General features: G+C 51.9%; 2 protein-coding genes across 2 annotated transcripts in view; one reads left to right on the forward strand and one right to left on the reverse strand.

Moving 5' to 3' along the window:
* Sctr (secretin receptor) overlaps nucleotides 1-12,895 on the forward strand; it is a 51,618-nt gene extending 38,723 nt beyond the window's left edge. The window contains exons 8-13 of the mRNA XM_006980962.4: nucleotides 3,631-3,691; nucleotides 4,245-4,314; nucleotides 5,288-5,379; nucleotides 6,387-6,513; nucleotides 11,163-11,204; nucleotides 12,344-12,895. Coding sequence (XP_006981024.1) covers nucleotides 3,631-3,691; nucleotides 4,245-4,314; nucleotides 5,288-5,379; nucleotides 6,387-6,513; nucleotides 11,163-11,204; nucleotides 12,344-12,517 — 566 coding nt within the window. The 3' untranslated portion in view covers nucleotides 12,518-12,895. The remainder of the gene's footprint in view (nucleotides 1-3,630; nucleotides 3,692-4,244; nucleotides 4,315-5,287; nucleotides 5,380-6,386; nucleotides 6,514-11,162; nucleotides 11,205-12,343) is intronic.
* A 3,112-nt stretch (nucleotides 12,896-16,007) lies between these two features.
* On the reverse strand, nucleotides 16,008-23,107 carry Tmem37 (transmembrane protein 37). The gene is made up of 2 exons (XM_006980941.4): nucleotides 22,746-23,107; nucleotides 16,008-16,832 (listed from the first exon to the last, which is right to left on the reverse strand). The coding sequence occupies exons 1-2, from the start codon at nucleotides 22,764-22,766 to the stop codon at nucleotides 16,260-16,262; spliced, it is 594 nt and encodes a 197-aa protein (XP_006981003.1). The 5' UTR covers nucleotides 22,767-23,107; the 3' UTR covers nucleotides 16,008-16,259.
* Nucleotides 23,108-23,942: the final 835 nt, after the last annotated feature.

Raw genomic sequence — 23,942 nt, forward strand, 5'->3', positions numbered from 1 at the left:
CTGGAGTTACAGGCAGTTGTGAGCCAACCAGCTGGGGGTGGGAACTGAATGGGATCCTCTAAAAGAGCAGCAAGTACTCTAAACCATCAAGTCGTCTCTCCAGCTCCTCTCCCTCCTTTGTGCACTGAATTAACAAGTGTCTCTCCCAGGAATGCCCTCCTCTGACTCTTCTGCTTGTCTAAGTCTCCAGGTGCGAGGGTCTCGTCTCTCCGGTAGACCAGAAGAGAGGCGACCAATCGGACTATTTTTATTAATGCTTCCAAATCCTCTGAAAAACCCTTCAGTCTTATTTTACAAATCCTTAAATGCAATAGGAAATCTCTAAGTTCTTATATGTTTTGTCAACCTGAATTTTGTGTGTAATGTGTGTGTCTATGTGTGTGTGTATGTGTAGTGTGTGTGATGTGTGTGTGTGTGTGTGTGTGTGTGCACATGTATGTAGAAGTCAAAGGTTTATGTCAAGTGTCTTCCACTACCACTGTCCATTTTATCTTTTGAGATGGGGTCTTTCCCTGAACTAGAGCAGACTGATTGCCAGACTGAAGGGCAGTAGAGTCCAGGGCTGCCCCTGCCTCTGCTTCCCTCTCCCATGCTAAGACATCTATTGCCATGCCTTTTTCAAAAAGATACATTTACTTTTACTTTATGTGTGTTTGTTTTTATGTATGTATGTGTACCACAGAGGCCAGATTTGGGCATCAGGTCCCCTGGAACTGGAGTTACAAACAGTTGTGAGTCACCGTGTGTGTATGCTGGGAACTGACCCCAGGTCCTCTGGAAGAGCAACAAATACTCTTAACCGCTGAACCATCTCTCCAGCTCCCTATGGTGCTGGGGATACGAACTCAGGTTCACAGTGTGTATAGGAGTCTTTCTACTGACTAAGCCCATCTCTCCAGCCATGAATACCTAAATTTTTTTGAAAAGCAATTAGTCAGAGAGAGAGAGAGAGAGAGAGAGAGAGAGAGAGAGATATTATCTAACGACTGGTTTCAAAAATGCCAGGATTAGAGATGTATCTCAATGGTATGGCCCTGCCTAGCATGCTGGAGGCCCTGAGCTTGAACCACAAAAACATTAAGAAAAAAATGAGAGATGTCTTTGTGTTTTCAACTGTCACAAGGATGTCCTATAACACAGCTTCCCTCTCCTGCCCTCCCCTCCCCTGCCCTGCCCTGTCCCCTGCTCTCCCTTGCCCTCCCTGCTCTCCCCTGCCCCCTCCCCTCCCCTGCCTTCCTCTGACATTTGGTTGCCCTTTCTTCTACAAATGCATGTCTCCATTTCTTTTTCTTGCATTTTTTGTTTTTGTTTTGAGATAGGAATTCACTATCTAGATCAGGTTGACCTTGAACTTGCAATCCTTCTGCCTCAGTCTCCTCAGGGTTACATTACAGGCCAGTGGCTCTGATCCTTCCTTCCTTCCTTCCTTCCTTCCTTCCTTCCTTCCTTCCTTCCTTCCTTCCTTCCTTCCTTCCTTCTTTCCTTCCTCCCTCCCTCTCCCTCCCTTCCTCCCTCCCTCTCTCTCTCTCTCTTTTATATTTAGTATTCATGTATTTAATATGTGTGTGCATGGGTGTGTGCATGAGTGTGTATGGTGTGATATATGTTTGGAGAGACAGAGGGCACCTTGTAGGAGTTGACTTTCTCCTTCCTCCATATAGGTCCCTGGGGTGCAACTCACTGGGCCATCTTACCAGACCACGTCCTGGCTTTGGAAAATGCTCCTAGGCTGTCTCTTAGATCCTTTCCTCGTGCCCTGGCTTCAGGCTCTGCTGAAACTCTTTAATCACTGATCCATCCTCCCTTGTTCTTAGCTCCTGCTCTGCCTGCCCAGGTTCCGATGGTGTCTTCTGCCTTCCTTCCTTCCGGGGGATCTTGCCATTATCTTCCGGCTCCTCCACTGACTGTTTATTTTGGAAATCATGTGTTCGTTTCTCTGCCCTCTTTCTTTGTTCTCTGGATGCTCCCGGTTGGCAGCACCCTGCTGTCTCTTGTAGATGTAATCTTTCCCGACTCTCTGTGATCTCCTTGGGGTTGTTTTGTTCAAGTTCCTTCTGCTCCCTGCTTGGTCTGTTTCCTCTCAGTCCCTTTTCTCTGGCTGTTTTGTTTCTAGCTTTTGATGTAATCTGATGTCTGTGACCTTGACTTTCTGTTCGTAGTTAAGAATGAGTCAGTCCAGCGTTGATGGAAAGCCCCATTTCCCCAGGGAAACCAGCTGGGAAGTGGCTACTGTATTGGGGGTCCTAAGCTATTTCTAGGCTTTTTTAAAAAGTTGCCTTTATTTGTTTATTATGTACAGGTATGTGTATATGTATATGTGTGTATGTGTGTATATATATGTGTGTATGTGTATATATGTGTGTGTGTATGTGTATGTATATCTGTGTGTGTGTGTATGTATGTATGTGTGTATGTATGTATGTGTACGTGTGTGTATGTATGTATGTGTGTGTGTGTATGTATGTGTGTGTGTGTGTGTGTGTGTGTGTGTTGTGCAGTCCGTACACATGCCACAGTACAGATGTAGAGGTGAGAGGACAGCTGGTGGGCGTTGGTTCTTGAGTCCAGGGATCAAACTCAGATTATGAGGCTTAGTGGCAAGCACTCTGACCAACAAGTCATCTCAGCAGCCCTATTTCTAGGCCTTTTGTCTGGGGTCATTCAGTTTATTCCGAAAAGCATCCTTTAATGCCTTTGGTTGGAGTCAGGGGAGCAGAGTGAGGTAGAGATTTTCCTCCTAGAGATCTAAAAACATAGTAAGTAGCCCGGGCACCTGACCTCTCTCCATCCACAGTATAGACCAGCAAATCCAATAGAATCACTGCATAAACTTCAGTGAAAAACTAAGCAAGCTGGGTACAGTGGTGCTCTCCTGGGGCCTCGGCCACCAGGGAGGCTGCGGCCGCGGCACGAGTGTGGCTTCCGTCCAGGAGCTGGAGGCCACTGTTAACACCGGGAAACCTCGTCTCTCACACAGTAGACAGCAGAGTGCTTGTCTAGCAGGTACAAAGTTCTAGGTTCGGTCTCTAGCACCCAGCATGGTGGTGCTCACTTGTCAGCCCAGCACTCAAGAAGTAGAGGCAAGAAAATCAGGAGTTCAAGGTCATCCTCAGTTACGTATTGGGTCCCAGGCCAGCCTGGGCTAAATGAGATTGTCTCAAAGAAAAAGTAAAGCAAAGCAAACACCCAGACCTGATGGTGTGGGCTCCCAATGCTTCAGCAAAGTTAGCAGCTTTTCCACCAGCGGGCTCCTCCTCCGTCTACCCCATTCCTCCAGGTACATCCCACCTCAAACCAGGGCCTCACCAAACTGCATCCATGTGCTTTCTCTCCCTACCGGAAGTACTCAGGAATCTGGCCCAGGCTCCTGGGAGTATCCTAACCCCATGTGGCTCTCAGGTTCCATATGAACCCACTGCAGTTTTTAGGGTGCTGACAGGACCCCGGAAGCATGTGGCTGCACTCTAATCTAAGATGCCAAAGGGGTTTCCATGGCAATAAAATCTTGTCATCCGCCTGTTACCTTTGAAGACACACCCAGAGCCTTGTCTGTTCAGTCATTCTAAACTCTGTCAAGCTGACAGTCAACATCAAACGTCACACTGTGTCTCCCTTTGTTTTGACCATCAGGTTCTCCGGCCATTTTTGTTGCTGCATGGGCTATCACCAAGCACTTTCTAGAAGACATCGGGTAAGCTGGTAGGAGGAGGAGAAGCAAGATCCTGGCACAGCATTTACAGCCAGCCTCTGGAGCGGCTGATTCTGCAGCTAGGCATTCAACCAGCCTCACTGCGGGCCTGAGAATGCTTGCCTCGCATGCATGAAGTCCAGAGTTTGATTCCAGCACTGCATTAACTGCATGTAGCAGAGAAGGATGGATATACCCTTAAGATTAAAGAATGTTTTAATTATGTGCATATGTGTAGGTGTGTGCATGTGTGTGTAGATGTCCATGGAAGCCCAAGAGGGCATTGGATCCCCTGGATCTGGATTACAGGTGGTTGTGAGCTGCTCTACATGGATGCTGGGAACTGAACTTAGGTTCTCTGCAAGAATAGTATATGTTCTTAACCACCGAGCCATCTCTCCAGCCCTGAGAGGAACAGACCTTAATGGTGGTGGGCTCATGTTATGATGACTAAAGGCATAAACACAGTCTTCCTTTCAAGGGTTGCCTGGGAAACATGTCTGCCAGTCAGCCTAGGTCCCCACTCCTAATGATGCCTAAACACTCTCTTCCATAGATGCTGGGACATCAACTTCAACACTTACATCTGGTGGCTTATTCGAGGGCCTGTGATTCTGTCCATCCTGGTGAGTAGCCATCCTCTCCTGAGCTGGGGACAAGTAGGGGACACTGGACCAGTGAGCAACCCGAGGGTTGGACAGCTTGGAGCTTGAGTTCCCCGTGGGTGCCATGAGGGTGGAAACTGCAGGATCCCAGAGGTTGGCAGGCAAGCTGTTCCCTAAGGAGTGGCGGGAGGGAGGGAGGAAGGCTTGTCGGGATCATTCACCTTGTCTCTTGAGACACAGTCTCTCACTAGGACCTAGAGCTCATAGATTTGAGAATAAACAACTCCCAAATATCCTGCCCCCCCCCAAAAAAAACCCACTGCCAACAATAAAACAAACAGAAACCGAATCCTTCCCAAGCATGGTGAGTTAGTTTCATCCCTCTGGAGACAGAGGCAGGAGGGTTGAGAGTTTGGGGCTTGTCTGAGCTCCGCTGTAGAATGCTGTATTAAAGAGAAGAGTGCGGGCTGGTGTGATGTTCAGTGAGAAAAAGCACCTGCTGTGCACACCTCACCACGGGACTTCCATCGCCAGAACCTGCAGTGGGAGAGAGAAATGGTTACTGCAAGTTAGCCTTTGACGGCCATGCACACGTCTGTGCATGTGTGTGCGCACGTGTGCGCGCATGTGGGAGAATGTGTGCAAACACAGATATAATTAAAGTAAAGAAATTAAAAAAAAAAAGTGGACTCCAAGGCTCAGCCAAATCTGCATTCATCCAGATTTACAGGGGACTCCAAGCCCCAAGAGCGAGTGGTCTGGCTGGCAGTTGCTTAGACCCATGAGCCACTGAGCCGGGACACAGGGTGTTTCGATTCCAGCTGCGGTCTCTGGATTTATGTGTCACTGGAACTCTGGGTGCAGGGATGAACAGCCATGATTTGCTGTCCTGGCTGGGGAGTCTTTCCTGTCCCCAGCTCTAGGGGTCAGGGCCAGGACAGAGGACTCAGGAAACAAGACCCCTTTAGCTTGACCTCTGCCTTGTGCTTTGCAGATCAATTTCATCTTTTTTATAAACATTCTAAGAATCCTGATGAGAAAACTCAGAAGCCAAGAAACAAGAGGAAATGAAGTGAACCAGTATAAGTAAGTGTAAGGCAAAAAGCTTGGCCTGCGGGGGCAGTCAGCAAGCATCTATTGAGCACCTACTGTTTATGCCAGTAGTGCCAAGTACAAAGACAGGCCCAGGGCATACCTGTGGTGTAACTGGGGTGGGTGGGTAGAAATATGCCTGACTATGAAGGCTCAGACACTGTGGGGAGAGAAAACTGAAATCAGACAGGAAGGCTGCAAGCAGAGATCTGACCACCGCGATCCTGGCAGGCGGGGGAAGTGGGTAGGAGGTGCTGAGATGAGGTGGGGTAGAAAGGCACAGCAAGGCAGAAAGCTGGGTCTCCACATTTGCTGAGCACAGCAGCACTAGCACAGGCCTCTGGTTTACACGATGGTCAAGTTGTTGAATGGATATTTATTTAGATGTTACCAATAGAGGTGGGTGGTCGGAAGCACTAAGACTTGGCCATGAGTCTGGCGAGTGTTGCGTCTGGGTGATGAGCATGTGGGAACTTTGGAGACTTGGCAAAATAAGTGAAAACAAGTTGGAGATGTTATTCTGTAACAGAATACTTGCCTAGCGTGAGTGAGGGCCGAGGTTCAGCACCCAGCACTGCAAAATACACAGATCATAGATAGGTGGGTAGACAGGCAGAGGTCACATAGGTAGTTATATGGATGGATGATACATACAGATACAAACATTCAAAGATGATAGATAGGTGATAAACAGTTGATTGATACATGATAGATGAGCAGGTACATACAAAGATAATTGGCAGATGATAGATAAATTGCTGGTAGATACACAGACAACAGATATAGTTAGACAGACAGATGATAGATAGATAGATAGATAGATAGATAGATAGATAGATAGATAGATAGATAGATCCAGAAAAAAAACAAAACTCCCAAATTGAAAAAATATCTGGAGACATCGTAGCAAAATTAAAGCAATCAGGCCCTAGATGAGTTGAGCTCTGTGTGAGGAGGGCTGGCGGCAGATCAGGAGTGGCAGCATGTCCCTGTGTCCCCAGGCGCCTGGCCAAGTCCACCCTCCTGCTGATCCCCCTCTTCGGCATCCACTACATTGTCTTCGCCTTCTCCACAGAGGACGCCATGGAGGTCCGGCTGTTCTTTGAATTGGCCCTGGGTTCCTTCCAGGTAAGTTTTGGGGATTGTGACTCATGAGAGGATTCCTTAGGACCAGAGCAGTGGCTCGGTCAGTGGAGCACGGGCATGGAGGGCAAGGGACCCTGAGTTCAGTCCCCAGATCCTACAGAAAACCTGCGTGTGGAGTGCGTGCCTGTAATCGCACTGATGCTGGAATGGACCAGAGACACAGGGATCCCTGGAGCTCACTACTGAGCTAGCCTAGCTTACTTGGAGAAGTTCCAGGCCAATGGGAGACCCTATGACAAACACAAAGGACACCTGAGACCTCCACATCTATGTACACGCATTCACCTGCACACATGTACACGCACACACACACACGCACGCACACATGCACGCACACACGCACGCACGTGCACTTTCAATCTCCTTAGAGAGAAATGAGGCTGCAGAGATAGCAAGCCGAACGTCAGTCTCATACAGTGTCAACCCAGGGGCCACAGCGGGAGGACCTTAGGATACCAACTGATTTTGAGTCTCCAATAGTAAAAGCATACTGGAGGTTGACTCCTGGGGGAAAGAAAGCGGAAATCAGCCGAGCATGGCGCACAGAGTAACACAACCTTAGCAGGTAGGACATTTCCAGCCACAGTGAGGCACACACGGTGGAAAGCCACAGGCAGGCAGATGAGCCTCCTCCTCTTACTGCAAAGTCCAGAGGAAATGCCGAAAGTCGAGAAACTGGAAACTCGCACCATCAGCATGTTATTTAAAAACCAGTTAAGGGAGTTCAGGCTGGACTCAAGCCACCCCCAGGAGCAGGAAGTGGGAGTGGGTGGCAAGAGGATGCTGGACGTGTGTGTGTGTGTGTGTGTGTGTGTGTGTGTGTGTGTGCTCGTGAGTGTGCCAGGGGACAGCTGCACTTGGTTTTTGTTGTTGTTGTTGTTGTTGTTTGTTTTCTAGATAGGATCTCCCTGGAGCCTGGAACTTCCCAAGTAGGCTAGACCACGCTAGCTGGCCGGCCAGCCCAATCACTGTCTCCGGGTGTGCCACACAGCAGATACTTTAGATGGGTTCTGGGTTGGAACTCAGGGCCTGGTGCTTGCCCATTGGGCAGTCTTCTTAGCCCCTGGTTGTTGGGGTTTTCACCAGAATCATTTGACAGGGGGCGGGGGAGGTCACCTACCTCTAATTCACCAAGATGTTGTGAAGTTAGGACGGCAATAACAAAAAAGGGTGAGAAGATTGCCTAATTGGAGTCTCAAGCCTCACATTGTTACTTTATTTTTTTGCGTGTAGCCATTTCTTTCCAAAAATAACATAAAGTCACTTTCAGCAACAACAAAAGGAGAAAAAATATGTAGATGACTTATCAGTGGAAAAAAATATAAACCTGGTGTGGTAGTGTACTTTGTAATCCAAGTACTTGGAAGGAGGTGGGAGTCAAGGTCATCCTTCACTGCAGAGCAAGTTTGAGGTCAGCCTGGGTTTGGAGCTTTCCAGAAGCCGAAAGAACAGTTTGTTTCCAGACTTACAGTATCCCTTAGACGAAGGCAGCGGACCTGGCCTGTGCCTTACGGGTAGAGCGTTTGCCCTGCGTGCCTGAGACCCTGGGTTCCACCCCCAGGACAATCTGTGCATGCGTGTGTTCACACATGTATGCAGACAGAGACATACATATACACACATGCCAACACACACACACACACACACACGCACACGCACACGCACACGCGCACACGCACACACTAATGAAAGCAAGCCTATTGCCCCCCACCAAAAGGCTTGTGATCATGCTATAAGGCCTGAGGACATCTACCCCCCAAGCCCCACCCCATCCCCGTCGGTTTCCCTTGCTAACATTCCCACAGGCAGCGAGACTCTAGCAGAGCCCTCCCAATGGAGAGGGGAGCCCTCCTCAGAGTGAGGTCTCCACTCTTCCTTCATCCCTTGGATTCTGCTCCCGGTAGGCAGAGCTCTGGGTTCCAGGGAAGACTCTTCACTGGGGACACAGATCTTGACCTCTCTCCTATTTCAAACCCAGCCCCAGGCTGTCCCTTGTGCCCTTCTCTGAGAAGCTTCCCTGACCAGAGCCTCTGCCAGCACCCCGTTCCTACTGCACACGTAACAGTGGGTTCACCATGACCCATCCCGTCAGGGGCTCTGAGGTCCAGGCTGTTGGAAGTATTTGGCTGGACCACCAAAGTGGGTAGTGATCGTTCAGAGAGCTTGGGGTCTCCAGAACGGCTCTACATGTAGATAGGGACTTCCTGTTCCCAGAACTGGGAAGATAAGATTAAAAAACAAACAAACAAACAAAAAACAAAAACAGGAACGCTTTCCTCATGTCCCATGGACTTGCTTATAAATGAAAAGGTCATTAAAAATGTACAAATATCTGGGCTATTTATACCCCCAGCCCTTGGGAGGCACAGGCAGGAAGACAGAGTCACACTCTACACCAGCCTGGGCTATACTGCAAGTCACAAGCCAGCCAGTGGCTTGTGAAATTCTGTTCCCAAAACAGTGTGTGTATGTTCCTATGTGTACACATACTTTAAATGAAATATGTATATGTACCCATCTGTACGTATGTGCATTCATATATAAACATATCAAAGTTTCTTCCATGTACCAAAGCGAATAACAGAATGAGCCTGCATCTACCAACCATCCCAGAGAATGTAGCAAGATCCTGTCTCCTAAAAGAAAAGAGATGGGGGGGGGGGGCAATGGGCTGGAGGGATGGAGAATTCTTATTGCTCTTGCAGAGGACTCGAGTTTTGTTCCCAGCATCCTTATCTGGTTGCTCACAGTCTCCTGTAACTAGTTCTGGGGACTCTGATGCTCTCTTCTGGCTCCCACAGATGCCTGAACACATACAGCATACACATATACACACAAACATACATAACTGCATAGAAATAAAAACAAATCTCTAAGAAAAAAACGTATACACCTACAACAACAACAACTCACCAGATTGTTCTGGCTTCATATCTCCATGGTAGAACATGTGCTTAGCATGCATGGGCCTTGGGTTCAAGTCCTGCCTGCTTCAGAAACAGCCTGGGGAGATTCCTCAGTGGGCAAAGTGCTCACCGCACAAGCCTGAAGGCCTGGGTTAGAACCCCTGACACACATGTAATCCCTGACACACTGGGGTGTGGGTGCTGGTACTGAGGGGCCCGAGACAGGTGGATCCTGGGAGCTCATGAGCCATTAAGAGTCATAGAGAAACCTGTCTTTAAAAAGCTTGTAGAGACCTGATTGAGGATAATGACCGGTGTGGACTGGTTGACTTCAGGCCTTCATCAGTCAGCACATGTGTACTTACACATAAGTGTACACAAACACACATGCACACATACGTACACACACATACCTCACAAAGCCAATATTCCTGAGCACTTGTAGATATTAAGCCCACCTTGGAGGGGTAGGTCCATTGCCCTTTGGGGTCCTTCAATGTGGTAAGTAGCTAAAGGCTAGAGAAGAGAGGCCAGGCCAGCTAAAGGTCTAAACTGTGTATGGAAGGCCCTGGGGGAGGAAGATTATCAGGGAGACAGAGGGCAGGCCTGTGAAGAAGGCGGGATGGTAAGGCAGGCTCTGAGAGAGGGAGGAAGCGGGTCTCTGTGGGTTAGTCACTTTCCCGTTGCTGTGATAAAACACCCTGACAGGAGCCGTGTAGGGAAAGGAGGGAGGCTTTAATTTGCCTCAGAGTTCTAGGGTACAGCCCATGAGGGTGGAGAATCTTGGCAGCAGGGCCCGAGGCAGCTGGTGGCACTGTGGTGCTCAGCTGACTTTCTCTCCATTGGACAGAGTAGTGCCTCCCACACTTGGGGAGAGTCTTCCTACCTTGATGAATCTAGAAAAGCCCTCACAGGCCTGCTCAGAGGTTCTCCTCCTAGGTGATTCTAGCCTCCATCAAGTCCACAGTAGCAATCATCACACATCACCCGTGGCTCTGCAGGCATTGCAGACTGACATCCCTAACCTGGGCCAGATGCATGCTGGGACCCCGGGAATGCCATCGGGAAAACAGGAGCTCCCAGAGAAGGTCCAGACAAACTCTACCCTCCACGTCCGGAGACACAGCCTGGCCCCCAGAGCTGCTCCCACTTGTTAGACCTGCACTCGGACATACTTTACTCTGACCACACGTCTGTTCTTCAGCAGGAATTGGTCATCTTCCTTGTGAGCCCAGGATCTCCCACTGGGGTGACCCTGCTCCTCACAATGGGCTGGGGTGATACTTCCAGGGCCTCCTGCCTCTGCTGTCCTGAATGGGCCTCTCTATCAATTCCAGAGACCTGAACCATCCCATTCATTAGTCAGGGTCCAAGTCAGCAGCTCTTCCCTTATCACCACTGACACCGGAGTTGGGAGGCCATATGCTAGGCCTCGGGGTCAATAGATACAAGTGACTCCTGTCTGTGTTGAGCAAGGATGTCACATCAGTGAACTGTGGGCCCCAAGGTAGGGAATCCCCCCAGGCTAAAGGACCACGAAAGAGAGGGAGAGGTATGCGTGTGTGCACATGCGTACATGAGTGTGTGTGTATGTGTGTGTGTGTGTGTGTGTGTGTGTGTGTGTGTGTGTGTGTGTGTGCTCGCTCAAGGACAAGGGCAGGAGCAGGTAGGAGGGATCACCAGCTAAGTCTACAACCCATGAACTAACACAGTTCCTTCTGGCAGGGGCTGGTGGTAGCCATCCTTTACTGCTTCCTCAATGGTGAGGTGAGTGTCCTGGGGAACCGTGGGATTCCAAGGCAGGAGCTCCCTGGAGAGAGCAGTGGAAGGGGGTTGGGGAGGGTGCTGGGCAGTGCTTGGCAGAGTCACCTAGGAGTATGCTAAGTCACATCTTGGGCAATGTCCCCAGGAGAGAGCCAGCAGAAATAGATTCTGTGGGGCTGGGCTGGGCCTGTTAAGTGTTCCTTACCAAACTCTCTGGGTGCTTCTTATCCATGGGCAAGCTCAGCAAACCCAGGGGAGCCCAGGCCCCACTCAGAACCCAAGTTCCTGACAGCTCTGCATCTGGCTCTGTGGGTGACCTGGGTCACTTCCTGCCTGGAGCTCAGTCTTCCCCTGAGTGAAGTGGGTCACTTGGAACTGGCCCGGCCTTGCACAGAGACTAAGGTTTCAGGATATGAAGTTCCAGTCATTGACCCTGGTTAAACAGGTACTTCGCACAGCCAAGTGTCTCTGTGGCTGTTGGCCAATCCGTCTGGTTCACACACTTGAATGGGAATGTGACCTCAGATGTTTCTCCAAAATCAAACATCAAACCTGAATTCAGAGGTCCGAGTGTTCTCTTGGGAACCATGGAGGAAATGTCCACAGAGCCAACCCTCAGGTCCCGGATAGAGAGAGGCGGTTATGGGGGTGAGCATGCAGGTTTGGACACTCGATTCTGCAGTTTATGGGACAAATCTCACACCTTTTCTGAGGAACACAGTGTTAGCCCAAGGCAGGTACAGCCCAGCAGGATGCCTCTGCAGGTGAATGGGGCTGGCCCTAAGTCTGACAGCCTGACCTGGATCCCCAGAACTGATGTGGAAAGGGAGGTCAAGTTGTCCCCTGACCTTCACAAGAATGCCATGGCATGCATGTGTGTTCACACCTGTCTCTATAAATAAATAAAGTAAAAAATAATTTTAAAAAATTGAAGATAGCCTGTACAAGTGCCCCAGGGCAGAGAGGGCTCTCAGTACCTTCTATACATGGGGTAGGAAATGGTCAGTCAGAGACCTATAGGTGAGGGGACACAGCAGGGCGTGAGACTGGAGGACCGGGACTGATCAGTGAGTCAGGTTCTAGGCACAGGCCCGTCCTTCCCTCTCAAGCGACTGCTGCAGCTGACGGCCGGTCTCGGGCAGGTGCAGCTGGAAGTTCAGAAGAGATGGCGCCAGTGGTACCTGCAAGGGTTCCCGCTGCGCCCCGTGGCCCTCAGCAGCTCCTTCAGCCACGCTGCCAGTGGTCCCACCCACAGCACCAAGGCCAGCAGCACCTCGGAGCAGAGCCGGAGCACTGCCAGGGCCAGTGTCCTCTGAGGCTGCGGCAAGGCTGGCCGTGGACAAAGCTGGACATTCGGTAGGACGGCACTCTCCCTAACGGCCGTTTTGTGTTCCGATGGCTGGACAAAGCTGGACGTTCGGTAGGACGGCTCTCTCCCTAACAGCCGTTTTGTGTTCCGGTGGCTGGACAAAGCTGGACGTTCGGTAGGACGGCTCTCTCCCTAACAGCCCTTTTGTGTTCCGGTGGCTGAAAGGCCTTCCTCCGGGTCTGAGCTTCTTCAGAGCTAAGCGAGACTGGGTCACCACGGATGGGGCAGGAAACAGGCCTGTGGTTTGGTCTTTCTTGTTCTTCTGAGAGAGCAAGTCAGGGGCTCCAGAAGAGGCAGGCGAATAAATGACGTCCAGAAAACCCTAGTCTGTGTGTATCCATCTTTTACCACCTGGGGAGGGGGTGTGCTCTAGACCGCCCCCCAACTTCTCCCTGCAGGAGCAGGGAGCGCCCCTGCCTTCACATACCAGCTCCCTTTTAAGGACAAGCTTAGAAGCTCAGAAAATATGAGCAATCGAGACTCTTGGCCTGAGACAGCTCTCGTTTGTCCCCTACAGCAACTCATCTGCCCTAAAGCTCTCAGAGCATTGAGGACAGCAGCTAAATTAAGCTGTCGAAGTCGCGGGGCACCCGAAGCCCCTTTTGTTGTCCCTGATGTGGCATGGAGGACTCCATGGAAAGCAGGCACATCAGGAACTTAAGCCATGCTCTCTGTGGATGGGAGACAGCTCCTCAAAGGCCCAAGACTTGCCCAAGCTACTTGGTAACGATCTGGAATTCTTGTTGTTATTTTGAGACAGTGTCTCCTGTAGCCCAGGCTGGTCTGCTATTCCCTAGGTAGCTGAAGATGGCCTTGAACTCTTGATCCTCTTACCTTCACTTTCCAAGTGCTAGGATTACAGGTGTGCACCGCCAAGCCTGGTCTATGTGGTCCTGGGAATCAGACTCATGACTTCAGGCACAATAGGGAAGCGCTATAGCAGCTGAGCTCCATCTCCGTGGAGCCCTGGTGCATAGCTTTTTACTTTAAACATCTGAGCTTCAAGGCAGGTGTTGGTTTCCTACCTCTCCAACAGGGAAGGACAAAGGCCCATCTCCCTGCACTCTAAGCTCTCATAACCCTGGCTCTCCATGCCTGAGTATTTGCCCTCCTTGACTCCGTAAGAGTGTAAAAGAGGACGAAATGTTTGAACCTCCTTCCGAAACAAAACTTAACATGGAGACCGAAACAGAAATGGAGACAGGGCCTCCCATTTGCATCTCGAAGGCTGCTGTAGGACCCCTTTGCCAGGCTGAGACTCAGCATGGGTGGTCGATGAACTCTGCTTTTGGTAAAACCAGACAGCTCCCATGAACTCCTCAGGTGGAAATGGCAATCTGGCTCAGTCGGAGTGGGTAGCATCTGAGTTTCACATGCCTGTGTACCCTCACACACATTTGTGTTCACACGTGAATACGTATGCATACATACACAAAATCACATGGGGAGGCTGGGGCAGAAGGATCACTTGAACCCACAAAGGAGAGACCAGCCTGGGCAACATGTTGTCTCAAAATAAAATGAGCCCTCAGTGGTGAAGTATTTGATTAGTGTCTAGAAGGCCCTGGGTTTGGTCCCCAGCACCAGAAAAAAAAAAATCATCACAGGTGTATTCATCTAGCCCTGCAAGGGACCCAAGATCAGGGCAAAGTCTAAGAATGCACACACAGTGGCTGGAGGAGAAAGGACCTTAGAGAACACAAAACACTTCACCTGTTCCTGGGAGGTGAAGAATTGGGAATGGAGCTGAGGATGGAGGTGGTGATGGCTTCATCAACCACCTTTCAAGCACAAGGACCTGAGTTCAATCCTCAGAAGCAGTGTAAAAAAAAGCTGTAATCCCGGCTCTGGTGAGATGAGACCCAGAGGTCTCTGGAGCTCACTGGCCAGCCAACCTAGGCCACCCAGAAAATTTCAGACCAGAGAGAGACTATCTCGAAAAACAAAATGGGGCTGGGGGTGCCTCAGTGGGTAGAAACGCTTGCTGCACTAACCTGACCACCTGAGATGGGGTTCCCAGCACCCACATAAAGCTGGGTACGGTAGTGATCACATCTGCAATCCCAGTGCTTGTAGGGTGAAAAGAGAGGCAGGAAGCCCCTGGGAGCTTACAGGCTGGCTAGCCTGGCATATGCAGCTGAGAACAATAAAAAGACCCTTTCGGGAACAGCATGGAAGGTGAAGGGCAGTAGGGAATATTGACCTCTCAACTCCACCTGTGTGCCATGGTGTGTGCATGCCCACATCCACACACAAAGATTAAAAAAAAAAAAGTGGATAGCATCTGAGAAACAACACAGCCGAGGTTGTCCTCTGGCCTCCATACACTGGTGTTCACACATGCACTTGTACACACTTGCACCTGCTCACATATGCACCTGCACACACATGCACCTACACACACCTGCACCTGAACACACATGCCCCTGAATACACATGCACATATGTGCACACACAGAGAGGGAGAGAGAGCACACACGCACACGTGCGTGAGAGAGAAGTTCTTCCAGTGAGTGTGGAAATCTCCACTGGTTCTTGACCCCTTCCACCTCCACCTATCCCCTGCAAGCTGTTAATTATTACTCAACATCTGTTTGTTCCCTCATCCACTGTGGAGTTCAGCAGGGCAAGCATGTGCTCTTTGAAATGTGTTCCAGGATCAGAAACGGACGCTGAGGTCACCTGACCCTTACAAATGACAGTTTCACAAACAGTCCCGCGTCTAAACTGGCCTCAGGGAAGACTATGCTGGAAATCACCTGAGCACTCTTGCAGGGACATTGCTCAGGGAAGACTTCAAACTAAGCCCAGGAGGAGGACAGCTAGCCCTCTAGAGCTGAGGGAGGTCCTAGCCACTGACTGGTCCCTGACGTGGAGGACTGAGCCATTCTTAGAAACCTCAAGAGTCCCAAGGGCTGGGCTGGGAGATGGCTCAGTGGTTAAAGTACTTGTGTGAGCAAGAAAACCAGAGTTGGGCTCTCTAGAACCCACATAGTGTTGGATGGTGTGGTGGCTCACCTGTAATTCCAGCCTGGGAGGCAGAGACAGCACATCTCCAGAGCAAGCTGGTTAGTGAGACTAGCCTTACGGGTGAGCTCTGGGTTTGACTGAGAGACACTACCTCCATGAATCAGGTAGAAGAGCAATTGAGGATGAGTCCAGATGAGTCCATCAACCTCACATCTCCACATGCACACACTTGCATGGACATCTACACATACATGAACTCATACACGTGTGAAGACATGTACACACACACACAGCACACACATACACACAAGAAAAATTAAAAAAGTATCCCAGGGCCCCTCCAGCCCACATCCTAGTGCGATCAATGAAACAGGTGTGAACCCTACTTAGCTGGGCAGCCCGCCTGGAACCGACTGCTGGTGTTTTTCACAGTCTATTCCAGTCCAGGGAAGAAAACACCCAAGGCAGAAGTTTTAGAATATTCTTATTTTAGAATTGACATCTTAATAGCTTGGCTAACCTCTACAACTCGCTGTGCTGTGGTTCTGAGGCGCTCCTCTGGCCTCTGGCCTGGAGGGCAGTTGAAGAGATCCCCAAGGGCCATTTCCAGAGCTTAGTGTCTAAGAGGCAGCTTCAAGGTCATTGTCCCACTCACTCCCAGCCAGAGGTCCCGTCATGACCACACTTCCTTAGAGAAGCCAGGGCCCCCAGGAGGAGCCTTAGACTTTCCTTAGCTGGTCCCAGGGCTGAGTGAGGCTGTTGATGTGAAGGCCGCTGGTGGCGTTGAGGAAGAAGAGGAAGGAGGCAGTGAACTCACACCAAAACATCAGGGTGAAGCCCATGAGGGTGATCTGATTCTTGAGGAGGATCATGAAGATGAGGAGGCCCACAGAGGAGAGGACGAAGGCGACCAGGAGGAGGTAGGAACCGATGGTCCACTTGCGCCGTGAGCGGACATCCTCACACACCTGGGATACTATGAGCAGCTCCAAGCCAAAGATGGCAGCCACCACGGCCATGGCAGCCACGCTGCGCGCTAGGCCCATGCCCACAGCCAGCCCGGGCACGTGAGCCTGGCTCAGGTCTCTCAGGCAGTGTGGTCCACTGTGGTTGCTGATGGTGCAGAAGTACCACAGCCCAAAGAGGCGGTCCTCTTCCAGGAGCCAGTGGCCATCGCAGATGGAGACCGAAGAGAGTACCACAGCCAGGGCAGCGCACACGATGATGAGTGTCCGGATGAAGGACTCAAAGAAGGACCGGTGGGGCCTCTTAGGGCCCAACAGCCTCTGGGTCTGGAAGACACCACAGGAATTAGTGAGTTGGCAAGGGCCTGTGACACCAGGGAAGACAACTCCCAGCACTCAATCCCACTTCCTCCAGCCCTGTTTCTGCTCTGATATCATGGGAAACCATGAATTGACACCCCCGCTTCCCACTGTAGACCCACCTCCACTGGGGGCCTTCCTTTTTCTACCTGTCCTCCTCCTCTGCCAGAGCCCGCCAGGTGTTTACCAACTGCAAACTAATCCCTCACTGTTCTTCCTCTCAGCATCTCTACCCAGGGTGAAAAGCCCACATCGGAGCTGGGAAGATGGCCTTGTTGGTAAAGTGTTTGTTTTGTAAGCGTGAGGACCACAGTTGGATTCCCAGAACCCACATCCCAATGCTGGAGGCGGAGACAGGCGGATCCTGGGGCTTGCGGGCCTGCCAGCCTGGCCTGCTTGGTGAGCTCCAGGCCAGCGAGAGACCCTGTCTCAGAGAGAGAGAGAGAGAGAGAGAGAGAGAGAGAGAGAGAGAGAGAGAGAGAGAGAGAGAGAGAGAGAGGAGGGAGAGAGACAGACAGACAGACAGACAGACACACAGAGGGGGAGGGAGGGGGAGAGAGAGAGAGAGAGACAGACAGACACACAGACACACAGACACACAGAGGAAGGGAGAGAGACACACACACACAGAGGGAGAGAGACAGACAGACAGACACACACACACACACACACAGAGAGAGAGAGAGAGAGAGAGAGAGAGAGAGAGAGAGAGAGAGAGAGAGAGAGAGAGAGAGAGAGAGGATGGTGCCTGAATAATAACAGCTGAAGTTGGCCTCTGGTCTTTACATGTGTGCGCGCACCACACCCACACCCACACACACCCACACCATGGCAGCTGATTAATACAGTTCCAGGCCTGGGAAATCCCTCTTTCAGACCTCTTGGCCCCCTCTTTGACAGCTCCTGGTCCACTCTCTCACCCCCAAGAATGGCACCTTCCTTATCCTTCTCATTCTCTCCGGAGAGGCAGCTCCCGCCCAGGCAGCCAGCCCACTGGGTCCTCTACTGCTCTTCTCCACCAGGGGCCCTGTTTTGCTCTCCGCTCCATTCTGATGGTGTTTTGGAATAACTGTCCTACCCCGACCCTGTGTCCCCCTAGAGGGCAAGGTGACATGTCAAGAGACTGCTGTATTTGCGGTACCTGGCACGCTGTTAGATCTGTGTACTTGGTGGGTACTCGAGGAAGAACACTGGGGGCATTGGTCAAGTGTGCTTGAAGTTCCTTATAGACTGAGCCTCCTGCCCAGACATAAGCTAAATGACTCATTTATAGGATGCACAGAAGCAGGTTACATCACTGTTTGGGAGGCAGGAAAAACAGATAGCACAGAATGGTTGATGCTGGGACATAAGGGAGTGAGGAAAAGGAGACCGTGGGGAGCACTGTGTGTCGGCTGTGAATAAGATTTCCAAAGGCAAGTGTGAGCCGTGCCTCGCTAAGAAAGACGTGACACTGAGCCTGGGTCCCGGGAGACTGTAGGCAGAGCCCTGCTAGGGCTGGGAGATGGGAGCCATTAAAGTGCCTGCCTGGCAAGCATGAGGACCTGAGTTCAGATCCCCAGCACCCATATTAAAAAGTCAGGTGTGGTAGTGAGCCATATTTGTAACTCCAGGGCTGGGTGGGGCTGGGGCTGGGGGGTAGATGGGCGGATCCCTAGAGCTCGTTCACCAGCCAGGTTAACTTGATGAGTGAGCTTCAGATTCAGTGAGACCTGTCTCATGTTCTCTCTCTCTCTCTCTCTCTCTCTCTCTCTCTCTCTCTCTCTCTCTCTCTCTCTCTCTCTCTCCCTCCCTCCCTCCCTCCCTCCCTCCCTCTCTCTCTCTCTCTCTCTCTCCCTCTCTCTCTCAGTTCACTTGTCTCCCTTTACTTGGAGCCAGAGTTTTATACATCGGAGCTTGGCCTTGATTCCCTGTACAGCCAAGGCTGACGCTGAACTTCTAACCCTCCTCCCTGGGTCGATGGGCGAGCGTCACCACATTGGTTCATCTGGTGCTAGGGTTTGAAGCCAGGGCTCCACGCGTGCTAAGTAAGCATTTTACCGACCGAGCCACATCTCCAGGCCACCCCCTTGTTTTCTCATCTGCCCAGTGAAGCTGGCGATCCCTGCAGGAAAGCACCTGGCAAGGTTGTGAAATCCCTAGAGACTAATACGGTCACAGGATGGGGCAGCCACAGATGCAGAGACCGGGTCACAAGACACGCAGGCCAGCTCAGACACCTTTTGACCCTGGGCCTCACGCTGTCTGGGAAACAGGCACATCCAGTCCCTTCCTCAGCCCCGCCTGTCCCAGGCCCAGACTGGACTTTAATCTTCAGGCCTTAAGACGCCGCCACACTGGGATCAGACAGAGGTGACAGAGATCTGGTGTCACCTTTCCTTCTGTTGACTTGAAGCAGGCTTCGTTTAAACTCTCTGACCACCAGTAGAACCACAAGGATTAAAGGCTCATGTGGATAGAGATGTGTGGGACTGGGAAGCTCAGTCTGTAAAGTGCTCGCAAGCGTGAGGACCTGAGTTCGATCCCCAGAACCCACGGAAAAAAAGCTGGGTATGTCGGGGCATACTTATAATCCCAGCACTGGGGAGGGAGAGATGGGTGGCCCACTGGGGCTCACTGGCCAGCCAGTCTTCCCTACTTGGTGAATTCCAGGCCACATCATTGGGGTGGTCAGAAAAATGCCTGCCTTGCAAGCACAAAGATGAATTCCATCCCTAGAACCCATGTTGAGAGCAAGCGAGCAAGCGAGTGGATGCCAGCAACCTCAGCACTGGGGAGACCCGCCGGTCACTGGGAATTGCTGGTCTTCCAGCTTCTAGGCCAGTGCAAGACCCTGCCTCAAAAAAACAAGGTAGACAGAGCCGGAGGAGGAAGGGAACTTCAGGTTGCCGGGTCCCCCTAGTCCCCACATACAAAATGTGTGGCCACAGGTGGCTCCTGATTCTTGAGAGTGGTCATTAACACCAGCAAGGGTCGTGCACACTTTAGCCTTCATCTGGAACCACTGTGTATTTCACCCCACACTGCTGGCACCTCCACCAACTTCCGGTGACCCCGGGGGCGGGAATCCTTTCCTGGAGGTGGGGCGGGGGGGATGAGTGCGTGTGTGTGTGTGTGTGTGTGTGTGTGTGTGTGTGTGTGTGTGTGTAGGGACCTGCAGCTGAGTGGCAGCAGCTCGGTGGAAGGGCTGGGAAAGAGGAAGTGGGCAGCCGGCCCCTCGCCATCAGCTTCTCCTCCGTTCCTTGCACCTTCAGGCCATTCCTTCTGTCAGGGCCTGGACCTCCTCCAATGACAACACTGGTCTTTATTCCCTCTTTGACCCTGTGGCCCTGTGTCCCAGCTGACCTGTTGTTGGCTACGGAGACCAACCCCAATGCCATGTCATATCGTCCTCTGCTCCCCAAGACCGACAGCACCTCAAGTACACACGCTGAATTCACACTCATTCCTCACATTCCTGTATCCACCACTCTGCAATGCCTGGGTTCTCTGCCCAGGCCTGGGTCGGGTCCCCATCCCAGCATACCTCTCCTAACACATTGCCATTTCTGCAGCCAGCTGAGGGGCCAGCCTAGCTGTTCCCTTCAGCTCCGCCTGCACTTGCTTGATCCGGGCCTTGTGCCCACTCTTGCCGCTGGGCACAGACCCTTGTGCGTGCTAGGCAAGGGCTCTACTCCTGCCGCACACGTTTCAGTCTTTTGTTCTGAGACAGAGTCTGACTAAGTTGCCTTACACTCAGTTTAGTCCAGGCTGGCCTTGAACCTGCGATCTTCCTGCCCCAGCTTCCCAAGGAGCAGGGAGTGAAGACCTGCACTAACAGGTCTGGCTTTTCAGCTATCACTTACTCCCCCTTCACCTCCTCTCCACTGAAGGTGATAATAGTACCTAAGTGCTAAGGTTGCTATGGGGATGAGGTCATTGGCCAAGTTCTCCTCAGAGTAGGGACAAGGGAGCTCTGTGTCCCGCACTGACATTGGTGTAGCTCATCTTCCTCACCGCAGCACAGCTGAGCCTTGGGCAAATGCGCCTGGGCGGTCCTCCTCCTCCCTCCTGCCCTCCCTCCTCCTCTCCCGCCCTCCCTCCTCTCTCCCCTCCTTCCCTTTCTCTCCTTTTCCCACCCTCCCTCCTCTTACGGCCTCTTCCTCTCCTCCTCTGCCTCTTCTTCTCCTCCTCCGCCCACTCCCTCTCTCCCTCAGCTATTTCTCTCCCCTTCCTCCTCCTCCCTCCTCCACCTTCCTTCCCATCCTCCTCCCTCTCCTCCCCCTCCATCGATTCTTTTCCTTGTCTCTCCCCTCTTCCCCATAGGCTTCTCCTCTTCCTCTCCTTGTTTCTCCCATCCTCCCCTCCCCTCCTCCCTCTCCTCTTCCTTTCTCCTCCTCCTCCCCTGGAAAGGGGCTCCTCCTAGCTATGGTTTTTTTACTTCTTAGCCTTGCTCCTCCCACATCCACACTGGTTTCTAAGCATCTCCTTGGGGTGCCCACAACTATTTCAAGGTGCTCCACATCTGTTTTGGGGTACCCACACCTGTTCTGGGGTGCCCCACTCTTGTTTTGGGGTGTCCCACACCTGTTTTGGGGTGCCCACACCTGTTTTGGGGTACCCATATCTGTTTTGGGGTGCCCACACCTGGTCTCATCTTCTCTTCTTCGTATGCTTCCCTCCCAAGGCCCCTCCCTGGAGATGGTCTGGAATATGCCCAGGAATAAAGAAAAAGAAGCCACCAAATCAAAGTCCCTGTCACACCCCAGCAACCGAGTTCTGCTTAAAGGGTTTGGGGTGGCCTGTGCAGGGCCGGTTTCTTTTCACCAAAGGGGTAAGTGAGGTTTGGAGGTAGGAAGACTTGAATTTGTCTACATTCTGTTACTTGGCTACCCACTGTGGGCAGGTCACTTTTGAGCCTCAGTTATCTCTCTGTAAAATGGGTAGAGCTGTAGGGGTGGCCTATGCCTATAATGCCAGCTACTCAGGAGGCTGAGGAAGGCAGATGAATTGAGCCCTGGAGTCTGAGACCATCCTGAGCAACAAAGCAAGATCCTGTCTGTGTCAAGCAGTATCGATAATGATAAAAATAATAATGACGACACGACCTAACATTATCAGTGTCATGGGGCCTGAGCATCTGAAGGCAAGAGTCAACTGACCTCTGTGCTCCTCAAGACAAGACCAGACAGTGGACAGCCTGGAGAACAGCCAGCCACCGGGATGCCTGGGTGAGCAGGAAGCTAGCCCGCAGGGTAGTGGACACTTCCCGACTGCCCTTTGAAGGGGGTAGGAATGTGGAGATTCTCAGCCAACACAAACACTCAGCTGCTCCAAAAGAAGCCAGATCTTAGGGGAAGCGGAGGCTCCTGTCTCAGGAGCCTTTTTTCCGGGCTGTCGGGGCCCCAGTGAGTACACTCCCACCTCAGTTCTACCTAGCTCCCCAAACCGATTTAGGGGAAGATGATATTTGCAGTCTTGGCTCCCAGAAAGTTCTGGCTTTGCAAGCAACTAGTCCACCGTTACATAAACCAAGCCTAGCATTTTGCAAGTCCATCCTGTCAGTCCTCCACTCCAGATGCCCGGTTTTTAAAAAATTCCCAACGACCCCCTGCGAAAAGCCTAACCGACAGGTCACTCACTGGTGACCTCGCAGGAAAGTTTGGTGGCCCCTGGCGCTCTCAGGGGCCGAGAAAACCGCAGAGAGCGAGCTGCGCTGGGGAAGCAGGTACCCCTCGATCGCTCTCAGAGAAACCTTCCGGGGGGGGGGGGTTCCCAGCAAGAACTGGGCACCTTGGGGAGTTGTCACCCTGACCCTGGGCTTCAGTCACGGAGAGTCCCCAGTCCTCCCCCATGGTAGGCTGTACCCCGGCTCTGCTCCCCGCGGGCCCCTGAGGCTACCTGCGCGCCGATGGCCGTCATGCTGCGCCCGGGGCAGCCGCTGTTGCCTGGCCTAGCTGTCGCACTCCGGCTGCGCTCGACCGCGGGGCTGGCCCTCTCCCGGGGCGGGGCGCAAGTCAGGGGGCGGGGGCTTCGCTCAACAGGCGGCTCGGGTTACGCTGACTCAGCGTCCTGGGTTCCAGAGAGTGGGTACCCGGTGACCCCGCTCGCGCGATCCTCGTCTGGGTGCAGATTCTTCGAGGGCTGGGATATTTGGTTCCAGTCCAAGCTCGAAGGGCCGCGTGTCCCGAAGGGAGCACCTGGGGGCAAAAGGTGGAGGATCCCGCCAGTATTCTGGCTTCTACACTCACTGTGTGACCTTGGACTGCTAGTTTAACGTCGCTGAGCCTTGGTTAATAAGTGAGACAATGGGTGATTGGCTGGGCTCTTGGGGGGCTTTTGTGACGTGTGAGTGGGCCAGAACCTTCTGGGGGCTGTCACTTGCCTTAGTTTACCCTTTAAGGAGGGCTGACAGCGTCCTTGTCTCCTGATCCCCTCAGGGACTATCAGCAAATATACCAATGTGGCGGCAGATTCCTGTAATCCCAGCATTTGAAGGGCTGAGGCAGAGGGATTGCCTCCAGTTGGAGGTCAGTCTGGGTTACATGGTGAGTTCCAGAGCGCCCTGGTATAAAGTGACACCCTGCGATCACGGAAAGAGGAGGGAGGAGGGGGATGGGAAGAAGGATGAGGAGAGGAAGAAACAGGGGAGGGGGAGAGGAAGGGGAGAGGGGACAAGAGGAAGGAGAGGAGGAGGAGGGAGGCAAAGAGCTTTGTCTAGCATGTACAAGGCCTGAGGTTCCTTTTCCAGCAACATAAGTAACTAGGAAGAGAAAAAATGGGTATACTAAAATACTCCCACCCTCATAGGATGGAAGGTCTGTCCCAGGGCAAGGGTTTCTGCTAGCACTATACCTCCTCCATCCGATGTGGGGAAGTGGGTAGGTGGGGTCTTGATTAAGGTAAAACAAGATGCTGACTACAGGATAGATTAGATGGATTAAATCCTCTAGCTTGTTCTGGCCAGCAGGGAGCTCTCTCTGGTTTGTCTAAGGACATTGGACACTGAAAGCATTACCCGTATGTCTCCCTGGAAGAGGCCTGGGGATGAACAGGAAGACGCAGTCACACATGCATCTTCTACTTCCATGTTTATCT

The sequence above is a fragment of the Peromyscus maniculatus genome, chromosome 11 (assembly GCF_049852395.1).
Source record: "Peromyscus maniculatus bairdii isolate BWxNUB_F1_BW_parent chromosome 11, HU_Pman_BW_mat_3.1, whole genome shotgun sequence".
In the NCBI taxonomy this organism is placed as follows: Eukaryota; Metazoa; Chordata; class Mammalia; order Rodentia; family Cricetidae; genus Peromyscus; species Peromyscus maniculatus.

What these genes read in the sequence shown, in the direction of transcription:
- Tmem37 (XM_006980941.4), bottom strand. Translation starts at nt 22,766, where the DNA reads ATGACGGCCATCGGCGCGCAG. An exon ending in TGACGGCCATCGGCGCGCAG is followed by an intron (nt 16,833 to 22,745) that starts GTAGCCTCAGGG and finishes GGTGTCTTCCAG; the next exon opens with ACCCAGAGGCTGTTGGGCCC.